Here is a 13086-nt window from a genome sequence, read left to right as displayed (position 1 = left end):
ATCTCCTTAAAATCTCCATAAAACCAGAAGATATTTATTCAGAATGCTTGACTTCTTGCAATGATTACATTTGACTGAAGAATTTAAATGCAGATTTAGACCTAATTCACTGTGAGTAAATTCCACATCAGTTATTTCACAGATCAGAAACACGGAATTGAACATACACATGCACTTTTAAATTGTGTCATTGACAGAATGATTGTACTGTATATGATTATTCTATGTCATGATTTTAGTGCTGAACTTTAGCTTTCAGTAAGCTCATTAATGGGTGTTCTTAAATTGTGCTGTAAGTCATCACTGTCTTAGGTTAAGGGAGGGTAGAATCAATAGCATGTTTAACCCGTCAACATTCCTTATGAGAATGTCACAAGTCAGGAGCCTGTAATTTTGTGGTGTTTGAAAATGGCTGCTGTCTGTAATATTTGTTTTTCATTAATCAGGCATAAATTTATTTTAAGTTTAAATAGTTTGACAAATTGTCTTTCTCTGTTACAATTTTACAGTTTACTTACTATACTGTATGGGTTTTGCTCATTTCTGAAGGCTGCACAGTGATGACACTAGTAGTGGATAGATATCTCATTGGAATTGTCAATATTTTTTTTATATTGAATATGTTTTATGTAACTAAAGCATACAATATGACAAGTTATTTATATCTATGAAGATGGTTTACACCAAGCAGTACAAATTTCACAGCATTACATATATAAGTTATGTAACCTGCCCTCATGTCAAAGGTAAACTTCTTATACATGTAAATAAACTAAAATGATTTTTTCATTTCAAGATTTTGCGTCAACACCTTATAACTTTTTACCCCTACTGACCTTATAATGATGTAAGAAAAAACATTTGCTTTTTATCTACCGTTTCAAATATTTAAAGTGAGAAAAAAATTATGGGAAAACATTTCATATCCTGTCCTGTAATGACAGACAAACTGGTCTTCTTTTCATAATAGTGCACACTAAAATCTTCTTGAGCAATAGAACTGACCGACAAAAAGTTTAATTGTATCTTACTACTGTATATATTAAAATAAGCAAATTATAACCTTTCAGCTTTAACAAAACGCATCTACCTCTATCCTTTCCTTTTGAAACAAATATTCCTGACAAAAAATTAAGGGGGAGAAGATATGACAGGAGCAATTACAACACAGAAATCAATGCAACCCAGAAACATCAAAAGACAAAGAGTAACGGTCCATAACATTTTACACAGAAAACGACTAATTAAAATTGAGCAACATAATTTTCAACTAAGATAAATTCAAGTGCTTTGTTACTTAAAGAAGTTCCTTTGTAAACTTTCTTCTACTTACAACTCTTTCATTGGTTTATCTTTTTTATTGTTTGGATTTGATTTTTTTGTACATTGGATTTCTAAATATTGACCCTAAAAAAATGCCCTGATTAAAAATAGATCTTCTTTATAAATTCATTTCCAGTAGTACTGAAAGCAATAAAATTTCTGTTTTTTACATTACATGAAATATAATTGGAATATTATTTAAACAGTAACAGTAAGTCCTGGAGTGGCCAATATAATTTGTTTGAATCAGATTTTTTTATGCACAAATCACAGATTTCTAGACTTAACTTATACTTATAAGTTTGATCTAATATAAATAATGGACTTACTTCCATCTCTGTCATTCGTTCCAAAGAAATCCCTGAAAAGACAAAAAATATCATGTTATTTCATTATCTGAAGCACAAAAATACCATTAAGAAACATACAAAGCTAACAAAAGAAAATAAACAGGTGACAACACTATACAAAACCATCTGATGGCTACTTGAACATTATTGAATTTATCCTTATTTTTTGCTGTAAATTAAAAACTTGTCAATTTAATAATTTAAAAAAAATTACATTTCAGAGAAGTTTCATCAGCAGTATATTATAATCACATGTTAAAATGTCCATGATTAATCACAGATAAATACAGGAAGCAGGCCAAATGGACTTATGGTGTAGTCATGACAGATATCTACGATTCCACATAAACTTCTCCTAATTGGCCTGTAACAAGCTAAGAGAGGTGTAAATCACCAGACAAACTACATGTGGCTGATAGCGGTCAACATCTGTCTCTGGACACACAAATTTGTTTGGTCAGTGGATAATAAGTAAAACAAACTTCATTATCTCAACATCTTAATCCCTAAAGATTTGAGGAACCAAACCACTTAGATACATATGTAACATTTCAATTTAAATCTCTTATCAATCGTAAATATTATTTTCTAACGATTTTTTGAAATTTTTATAAGGAATGTTGTAAGAAAACATGTTAAATCTTTTAATTGAATTTTCCGTTTGAAATATGAATAGTTGATATCTCACCATCGAGATATATACTTCAGATAAGGTAAAATAATTTATTTATAATAATATTTATATATTGTTTTAAGTTTTTGTATTCAGACTGAATGAAAAAAAATCATCAAATAATTACCCGTTCTGATAATATTTTAAATTCTATCAGTGCCTCACTTTTCTGATATACTGAAAGAATTTTGAGTACTCAGTATTATTTTTGACAGATGTGTATTTTTGGACCACAAAATCATTATGTTGACACATGATTTTAAATTATTTCATATCATTAAAAATCATTGCATCAAGAACTCATCAAGTTAACTGGTTGTTTACTGTATACCAAAGTATTTATCTGATTTTATCCTTTTGTTTTGTACCTATTAAAATAATTATTTTGTTTCTACTAAAGTACTACTTATGTAACATTTACACCAAATTGCAGATACCGCTGATTCTACAGCAATTTTTCACTTAAAAAGTCCATAGAAGCCGAGATTTTTGGGCTATTATAGAAGAAAACAATGTTTTTGTTTTTTCCACAGACCATTTATTTAGATTTCAGTATTCTTTTACAAGGAAAAGAGGTCATATAGAATGATAAATGTAACATATTAACCTCTAGTGTAGACAGCATACAGACAATTTGTTTCAAGTGAATCTTAAGAGCAAACAATTATTTGCCAATTTTGTTTCAATTTGTAAAGTACACAGTTTGTCAGAGAGCCAGACGGTACTCTGATAGCAATTGTTAGACTTTGAATAATACAGCAACTTCAAAAAGAACGTTCAATATCAAAATCAAAACTGCTCAAGGAGAATTTTGCCTGGTGTAATTTCCTTTTTTACAATACAAATGCAATTATAAGGTGCAAAATTGTATTTCAACAGAATCTAAATTAAATACAAATAAAAAGTGCATGACAACTATTTATCCAGATGCATAAACTCCATACAAAATTCAATAAAATTACAGAATATGAATACAATGCAATAATTTTTATATACTCACATCGCAAGGAAATTTAACAACACAATTTACATATTTCATAAAAATGTTCACTTCTTGCTTAACAGTTGGAATATAAAAGTTCCAAATGGACCCATTAAGTTGAGTATTAGCATAACATAATGGGGTATACATTAGAATGGGGATAGAAACTTTTTGAAAGTTATGTTTATATCTTCAAAGCAGGTCTCTTAATTGTTGTTATTGTTAAGTTCAAAACAGTAATAAAATAGGTGTGAAGGTTACAGGTGTGCTTGGGTGTTGGGAGAGAGAGATTCAACACTTGACCCTAACACCTATTATCTAAAATTGACACTTTATACAGATTCTAAGCCTGCAGAGATTTTCACATTATAAATATTCCAATTATTGTTAAACCTTTATCCTTATAAAGGATTAGCATGTACTCCTTTAACAGAAGTGTTGTTTAATATAGCCATTGATTTCATTCTGAAAGTCAATTGCATCAAGAAAATGAAGAATTGCTATTGAAGAATATTGTAGACAATTCAAATATGACAGCATTCTTTTTTCTTTCATAGTTAATTACTACTATTTAGGAAAGTGACAGAATACGAGTTACAATACTAAAATACAAAGTTTAATTAGATTACCATGTACCAGTTTTTATTCTTACTACAATCTAAAATGGGGAGCCTATAAAAGTCTTTGCAATTAATCTAGTGCAACAAAAACCTCATCCTAGTTCCCAGTATTACTGTTACCTCCTAGATTATAATTATTAAATGTTAGGTTTCATATTATAAAAAATCAACTTCATAGCTCATAGAATGTCTAAGGTATCATATTATAAAAAGTCAACTTCAAGCCATTTCAAAACTTTCAGAAAATGAAAGTATGCTGAAAGGGGACATAATTCACAATTATTGAAATAATTTGCAAGTTAAAAAAAAATATGGTTTAAAAAAAAATCTTGTGACTTTTGAGTCATGTTCTCCAACTCATTTTTCTTTGTAACTCTTATGTATTATGGCATAATTTGCATAATTTTCCTATTATATATGATAATGTTTCATTGAAAGTATTAAAACCTGGTTGCATAAGCAGAGACATATAATGTATATATATATAGCCGGACGAATAGCCACTGCCTATAATGTATTATATGTCTCTGGCATAAGTATTCTTTTTAAAAGTTAAATGATATTTTATTTTTTTGCATGGGGCATCCATAAAAGATTCCAAAATATATATACATGTAGTATTATTAGCATAAACCATATCTGTAGCAATGCCCATTTTATCTTATCAATACGTGTGACTCTTGAAGTTCTTTTTAATTTTTTGTGTTTTTGACAGAGGTTTTTTTTATGTAGAAATTTAATAGGACTTCTTAGGTGTTTAATGCTCTTTTTACATAACACCAACAACATTTATCAAACAAGCGTTACCTTAAACTCTCTGAAAAAGTCAACTGTTTTCAAATTAAATATACAAGTACATGTAATTCCTTCCTTGAAATGTGTTGAAAATTTTACTTCAAAGATTTTCAATTAACTTGAAAATTGTATTGAAACCCAACTGTGTTTTAGTTGTGAATTAAAAAAAAATAGAACACTTCCTTACTGCCTAGAGACATGTTAAGTTAGCAGAACTTTGTGTAATGAGAATATTGGATTTAGAAGAACGTGGAGAGGAATTTGGTGAATTAATAATTGATCTAGTGAAGAAGTATGTTCAATAAGCCGCAGCTCAATTTAGACTCCATTAGATGACAGAATAATACAATCCACAGCTTGTCAAAGTCAAGCAACATTTGCCTACATTTTTATATTTCAGAAATCTAGCAATGATTTGTTTCCTTTATTGCTTTATTATTTTGCTGATTGTCCCTTCACTGAAGCATGTTATTTTATTATATCGGTAGGAATTTCAATTTGTACAGCGATGACATTAATAGCCGACAGGGAGCATATTATTGATACAAAATGTAGATTAAATTGATAATCTTATTATAGGAAGTCATGTTATTTTTTCATTTTTGTACAATAAACCATGAAACATGTATTTAGTTTTTGAAAAAAAAATCTATCAAAGTAATTTTTGATCGGTCTCCTGCGGCTAACAACATATCGATTGACATTTTTTCTATTCTAATCTTGCTACTTTCTGCCTCAGCTGTTAAAGATACTAAACATTGATTTTGTAATAAAAATAAAATACCTTCCTGAAAATCGTAAATTCATTTTATATATATCATATATGGCAAAGATTAATGAGTCCATGACTGAGGTCCATGATTTACTCCCCACCAGAAAAGGGTATGCAAAAATAAAGAAATTAATTTGCTGTCACTTAACAAGCATCCTCAAATTTTCCCATTAATAAACTGATAAGGATGACATTGTACTAAATACCTTGCCAAGTTTGTCATAAAACAAATTGAGTGTACATACGTTTCAATCTGCTATCAAAGATGGCCATTGATTTTTTTGCTGGTATTTTTTTCCCCCACTTTTATATTAACTTGTAACAGTGGACTTATGTCAATTATGTGCGTTTCAGCTGTTTCTTGCAAAACATTTACCTGCTATTTTGAATTATAATGTCAAACTGTCACATTATCTGATGACCTTGCTGTTTATTAATGTGAATTGCATTATGTCTGAAACAGGTTGTTTAACTTAATGGAAATCTGTAACTAAGAATCATTTGGTAGGCAGATTTTCTGACTTGATTACCATTTGACTCTGCATATAATATTTTTTATTTTTTTAATAGGTCCAGTTAGTTATACGTCCTTGGGTCCATTTAGAAAAAAAATATCCTTACATCCTTAAAATCTTCAGCTGACAAATCGAACTACAATTTCTATAAATAACAGACCTTCAAAATGACAAATCTGACCACATGTACAATATATCAAATTGACTGACACTCTGATGATGACCATTACAAATGGACATATTTTATGACAAATCTGAGAGTGGACAAATGACCACATATAATTCCCATTACTATGACCATACATGTCAACATGATTATGGGTATAACATAAAATTTGTATCTTTAATGGGGAGTAATTAATTCATCAAGATGATGCTGCTATGATGTATGATGGTGGGGAAATATATATAACATAACTTTTCATAACAAATATGCCTATGAACATTTCATTTCATATACCAAATAGATTGATACATATCCTGTTTCAAATTGTTTCAGTTTATACAAGGATCTGAAAATGCTCGCTCTTGTTTTATTGGTACCCCATGACCACAGTGCCCTCTGTGGGGAATGAAAGCCTTTTAGGGATCATAGAATTTTGTTGTATTTAGTTGGAGGTAGGATTTCATTGGTTGATGTAATAATTATCAAAACCAAAAGAAGAAAAGAGCATTAATTCTTAAAATAGCAGGGATGATCTTTATATAAATGATGACTTTTTTCTCCTTTAACTAGACAAGTGTAGAAGTCAGATTTAATCTAGATTTTGATAAATGCTGTCTGTATATGTGATCTTAAATATTTTGTATATCTAACATTAAAACCACAATAGAATAGGTGGTTTTATAGGATCAAACGTCACACACAAAGTTTCAAATGTCTTTGCTTACTATTATACGAACATCATAACTTTAATAACAGATGTTTCATTAAAAATATTAACAAAAACATCATCACTTTATTAACAATTGCTTCATTAAACTGAAGTTAACAAATCTAACATTTTTAAATAGTAACATACTACAAAATTTTGAAACGGTCATACACACAAACAGACAACAACAATTTCAACTACAAATTATTCAATGTTTGAGAACCCTTTCCTCCATAGTGACGCCTTTTGAAGCCACCCCCTTTACTCCATAATGATGCCTTTTGACGCCTATGTAGTACCTCAGTTGAAACGCTTTGACTACAAAGTGTCTGCAGTAGACTTAATAAAATTTGTATCCAATATGTAAAGGAATATCGTAGGAATATCCGACTTTAATTTATTTGATGAATTATTTGTTATTCGAAATGCATTAAATTAAAGCATATTTTTAGCATTTTATTGAAAAATCCTTATGTGAATCAAATATGCAAAAAAAAAAATCAATGGAGGAAAGGGTTAGAGACACTTAATTTCCTCTCAGAATGACTAAGAACAAGGAAAACAATGAGGTCATAAAAACTTCCTGCATTGTGTACCTAAGGTTTTATCACAATTTTAGGAAGTCTTTAAAAAATTAAATAAATGTGTGAGATTAAAATATTAAAGCTCTACAGACTTCAGTTTTATATCTTATCTATATTTAACACTTTTAAAATAATTTGAATATAATCAGATATCAAATAGAAGATTACTCAAACAATTGCTATCTATGTATACATGTTTACTTTATCACTATTTTGTGTACATATATTGTGGCACAATGTCTTTATCACAGTCTATACTGCTAATCCACAAGATAATTTGATAAAATCTACTTATAGCCCTATATCTACCCAACAAATTATTCAGGGCGGCATTTGTGTCCTCGCTTTTCAACAATGTCAACATGATGCAGTATATGCGATATGTTACACCTAACGATCTACTTACTTGTCCCATAATTAACATGCCCAGCAAATTTACATGTTCGTCTTTGATTTTTTTCTTCTAACGAATTATAATATCTTATTTTGTATAGATTCATGATAGTAATCTGTCTTGTTTAATTTCCTTGAGTTTTCAGAGCACTATGTACTGAAACTACATTTATTTGTTGAATGCCCCCAAAAAATTCAGTAGTTAACTGATGGAAAATTTTGTTCAAAAGTCCTTCATCTCAAACTTAAAAATATTTACTTAAATTCAAAATAGAGGCATAAAAAAGTAACCTTTACATCAGTATTTTCAAGAGCTAGCTTCTGGTTCATCAATTCATTTTAATAAAAAAATAAATATTGCGATTTTTTTACGCAATGCAATATTAAGATCCTGAGGTGTAGGACACCTCAGATAGTTTTTGATTTTCAAATGATGTAATTGTCATTTTTAAAATCTTCTTAAACAGACTACTTATTGTAGTAATTTGACAGCGTTTTTTTCACTTGAAATTTTGAGTTTAACCAAAATGTGTATGTACCAGGTACAAAGAACATGTTGACACAAAAATAAAATGTTTGTTTCTTGTCATTTTACGGAACTTAAAGGTAAATTCATGTTAACACACAATGTATGAAAAACTTCAATTACATTTTATAAGGACAGTAGCCTAAGTCTGAACCCCATCCATTATTTTTCATGTTATAAATGAAAACATAAAAGCAGGATTCCTGCAGTGAGAAAAAACAATAACCTTATCAACATTCCTTGGAGATTTATATTCATATACCAATAGAAAAAAATAAAAACCTTTCCGTTTGAAATGGCCAACATACGGAAAAATCTTATCCATCAATCAATATAAAAAAACACAAATTATTTTTCAATCGATTGACCAAGAATAAAAGTCAGCATTCTTCAACATACATGACATAGCATTCATTAAAACAGTGAAGTTAATTTAGGGAATAGATAGACAATGTTCTAGTTAATAGAATTGTTCACTCAAACCAAGAGAAATTGTCATGAATATTTGAACAATAGAATACCTAATGTCAATTTCATTCTTTTATCTACAAAACAAGCTGTCTTAGCTCAGAAATAGATGAAAGTGGCATGTAAACCGTTTATTCCTATGGCAACCAGGTAGATAAATACAAAAACAATGGTCTTAGATTATATTTTTTTTCATTTTTTGCTGATAATGAATAGACTATTGGTGGTCAAATTAATTCTTAAACCAAGATGATTAACCTTTTCCCATTAATTATATTGAAAACAACCTTTTCTATATATCAATTGTCATATCATTGCATAATCCAGATTTTTCTCACAGAAATTTAATATTGCTTTTAAAATATCACTGGCAAAAATTTGGAAGATTGATATCTGCACATGGTTCAAAATTAAATAAACCCCATAACTGTCATAATAAAATTCTCACTAAACTGTTTCAACTTCATTTTTATAATTTGATTTTAATTTAAGATAAATGCCTACCACATTGCCTTTTGCTAACAAGACATGGGGAAATGTGATAAATGTACAATCACAGAAAATCTGAGAGGCTTTGGAGCCACAAATATACATTTTTTTTTTTATTATTTTCATTTTTTTTTTATTCAAAGGTTTTGAATTAAAAAAAACAATTCTATCAAACTTTCAAAACCAGAAGCAGAATTTTAGCTTGTAGCGAAAAGAAATGAAATTCCAAATTAAGCGAAAAACTTTTTTCCCTTTAAAAAATAAAACAATTTGCAACAAAACTTTTCATTATGAATTTGAAAACTTACCCCAAATTAAGACGATGAATATCAGTTTCCCATGCATCATTTTTCTTTTTCTTATTATTCCTCATCTTGTTTTTCCTATGATGTCTTCTACCCGACTCCTTGTCGTTTTTTGCCATTGCAAAACCCCCTTAGCACACAAAGAACCAATTTACATAATGAAGCAATTCAATATCCAAAATGTTCTGTACAAGAATTGCAAAAAATCACAAGAAATATAAATTATATCCTCCAAGTCTGACTGTAAGAACAAATTAAAAATTCCATATGACAGAAAGTGAAATAAAGCTCTGGAAAAAACAGGTGCTTGTTTCACTTAGTGGTCATGATTTACTGTGATTTATCTACACTACCAGTTGGTCAAAAATACAACATTTTTTTTATCTAATCACAAACTTGAAATTTTCTACCATTTTGATAATCACTCAACAATAATCAGTTAGTAAAGTATAAACATGTCCAGTATTGATATAAAAAAACGTTGTCGACTACCTATACACACAGTGTACAAGTGATGTAGGTAGAATGGTGTATTGATGTTTTTATGTTGACCTTATATCACACTCGGCCTCTGTCCAATGTTAATCAGACATTTATAGCTAGTAGAACCATTATATACATGTCCAATAAATTCATCCTTAACAAAGTACCACAAATTGTATCAATACACATTCAAGATCTTCACAATTTCTTCACAAAACGGAAGAAATTTCATAAACATCACATTAAAGTGGAAATAGATTTTAAGTCACATAAAACTGGAATTAGTTTAAAAGTCACATAAAAACTGTTTTTCCATCAGTTTAGCTGAGGCGTTAATCCCAAATTGACAAAGTGGAGGACCTGAACAAACTGTGAACAACTTTCATGCTAAAGTACTATGTAAATTTCTGTCAATAAAATAAATCCAACTGTGTTTGTCACAGATGTAATTATTAAATAGACTTTGGCACAAAGTTTATACAGAAAAGTGGTAATTCTAGATCCTACTTGTAATTCAAGAAAAGAAAATAATATTATGATAGTCTTTGTACAATACAAGTGTTAAATACAAATTCTTTAACGAACGTTTCAAATACAATGATACCGCCTTACACACTGACAAGTTATTAATTATAAATCTTCCTAATAAAAAAAGATAAAATAGGTCTAAAAATGCAGACGCCACCTATGTTAACATTTATCATCTTATTAATTTCATTATCCTTATCTTAAATAGATAAAAGATGATCTGTGTCTAATTTATCTTCCAACACATTTATATAAAATGACAATTTATATTTGAAATATTGAAATCAGTTGCTGAGATGCAGCACACTTTGAGAAGACAACAAAAGAAGAGGGCCTATATAAATGTTATAATGTAGCCATTAGTCCTCATAACACCGACAGAAGGGATCAAGCTAGTACTACAACATTTCAGGACAGCTCCCTGTGAATAAAATATGCACTTTCATACAACAATGAAACCCAATCCTTCTGACAAATGTTTATTTATAAATTGATGAATTCTTTAGTTGACAGAAATCATGGTTCAATTATGGTCAAGGTATCAGAGTTTTAAAAAAATCCCCTTGTATTGATTCGTGAACCTCGGCAATTTTTTCTCTGATTTGGAGTTTGAAAGTTTAAATTTTTCTCCCCAATTTGATTGATGAACCTTCGTAATTTTCAACCTAATCTTTTATGAAACTTGGAATTTATATTGCTCCAATATTTAGCAATGTCTCTTGACAATTTTGTCTCACTTATTTGATGTATACACTTAAATACAATTTTCCACGATTTATTATGCACATAACCTCAAAAAACATTACCCTCGTTTATTTTTTTTAAGTGAAACAATTTATCTCCCTTATTTGATGTATGAACCTGTGTCACAAATTACATGTATAAACTTAAAAACACATTTTTCTTATTTAAGGAATATGGAGCTGAGGACATGTTTCCAAGAATTGATGATATTATCTTCCAGTTAGACCACATTACATTTATATCTGACCCTTTAACAACATTAATATATTACAGTTTTAACATTTGAACTTCACCATTTCTGCAAATCGCTCTGATTTGACAACTTAAGCTAAAAGACCTTTACATCCATACAAGCATGTGAAACATAAGAAAGGTATAGGAAAAGTGTGTCATCTTGTAGTCAATGAAATTTCTTAAGATGTCAGCTGAAACAGACCTTATTAATGAATAAAAGTGAGAAAAAAAATCTGTTACATTATACATAGCATCCAAATATTTAAAAAAATATGTGATACGAGCTTAGATAGTCTAATACAATTCAGAAATAAAGCCAGTTTGCAACAAAACCATACCATCTGTAAGCAACAGCACATACTTATCAAGCAGACCCAACCTTTTGCAACATCTTCAGTTGGGGATTCAAGGGAGGGGCAACTACGGCCTACACACTCCCTCTGTTACGCTCATCAATATTTCAACCATCATGGCCATTTGTGACCCCTGTCCTTATTAATCCTTGATCAGCCTCTGATCTTGGTCATTAATTTTCATATAAAGGTGAAGAAATTAATTTAAGTGTTTTTTTTCTTTTTGCACTGGAAAACGACTTTCACAGATTAAATTAAAATTCATGAGGGATAACTCTTGTCAAAACATTTACAATGAAGCATGAAACAAAATGGTCTTAAAAGCTAATGAGCCGTCTCCAGAATTTATTTTCTTAGATTTGTAAAGTAATTTGTCTAATTTCCCTTAACAAACACTTCTCATCCTTTGTCCATTATCATCCCACTTAAATATAAAACTTCAAAGTCAAAATAAACAATAATATATTCTTTATATTAACACCAAAATAACTCTAATCCTTAAATCTGCTATTACAAAGTGTATATGTTTAATGGAGAGAAAAGGTTTTAACTATGGATTTTCACCTTTAATAATGAAGTTGTATTTCTAGTTAATCTGATATTCCCCATCCTTTGATAGAATTTTGTGCTTTATTAACTTCAACAATGGATTATGTTTATACCTAAAAGATGTTGTTTATTTTAGCTTAGATAGGCTAAATTTACAGGTATTAAATGAAAGCGACCCCTTTAACGAGATTTGTACCTGTCAAAAATAAATGTATAAATTATGGACATTTGATATTGAATAATTCAGAGGCAATTTATATTCTAATTAAATTATTCTACCTCTCTCTTTAAGGTACTAACTGGGTGGGCAGGGAAGTGGTCTACACAATACATGTCATACAATTATTTAGCCTCCTGCTGCCTTATTGAGGCAAGTGAACTTTCAAAACTGCCCAATTCAATGTTAAACTGTGCCGAGAAAAAAATTACTATAAAAATTTTAGTTGGAATCTCTTAACATTTTTTTTAATAATTTTTTTCCAAACACATTAAGTTATTTGAAATTTAATTTTTTACTTAGTCATA

The 13086-nt window shown here is 29.4% G+C and overlaps 1 protein-coding gene across 18 annotated transcripts in view; it reads right to left on the bottom strand.

Annotated features, from left to right (window-relative positions):
• LOC139525523 (inactive tyrosine-protein kinase transmembrane receptor ROR1-like) overlaps positions 1-13086 on the bottom strand; it is a 170093-nt gene that overhangs the window by 27417 nt on the left and 129590 nt on the right. For 17 of the 18 annotated variants that reach the window (XM_071320948.1, XM_071320922.1, XM_071321004.1 and 14 more), the window contains one exon: positions 1653-1684. In XM_071320948.1, coding sequence (XP_071177049.1) covers positions 1653-1684 — 32 coding nt within the window. Of the gene's footprint in view, positions 1-1652; positions 1685-9673; positions 10686-13086 lie in introns of those variants that run through there. The other variant, XM_071321076.1, reaches the window with a different exon arrangement.

This window comes from Mytilus edulis, chromosome 1 (assembly GCF_963676685.1).
Source record: "Mytilus edulis chromosome 1, xbMytEdul2.2, whole genome shotgun sequence".
Lineage (NCBI taxonomy): Eukaryota > Metazoa > Mollusca > Bivalvia > Mytilida > Mytilidae > Mytilus > Mytilus edulis.
The sequence above is the reverse complement of the archived record's forward strand: the minus strand, read 5'-3'. Positions and strand labels throughout refer to the sequence as shown.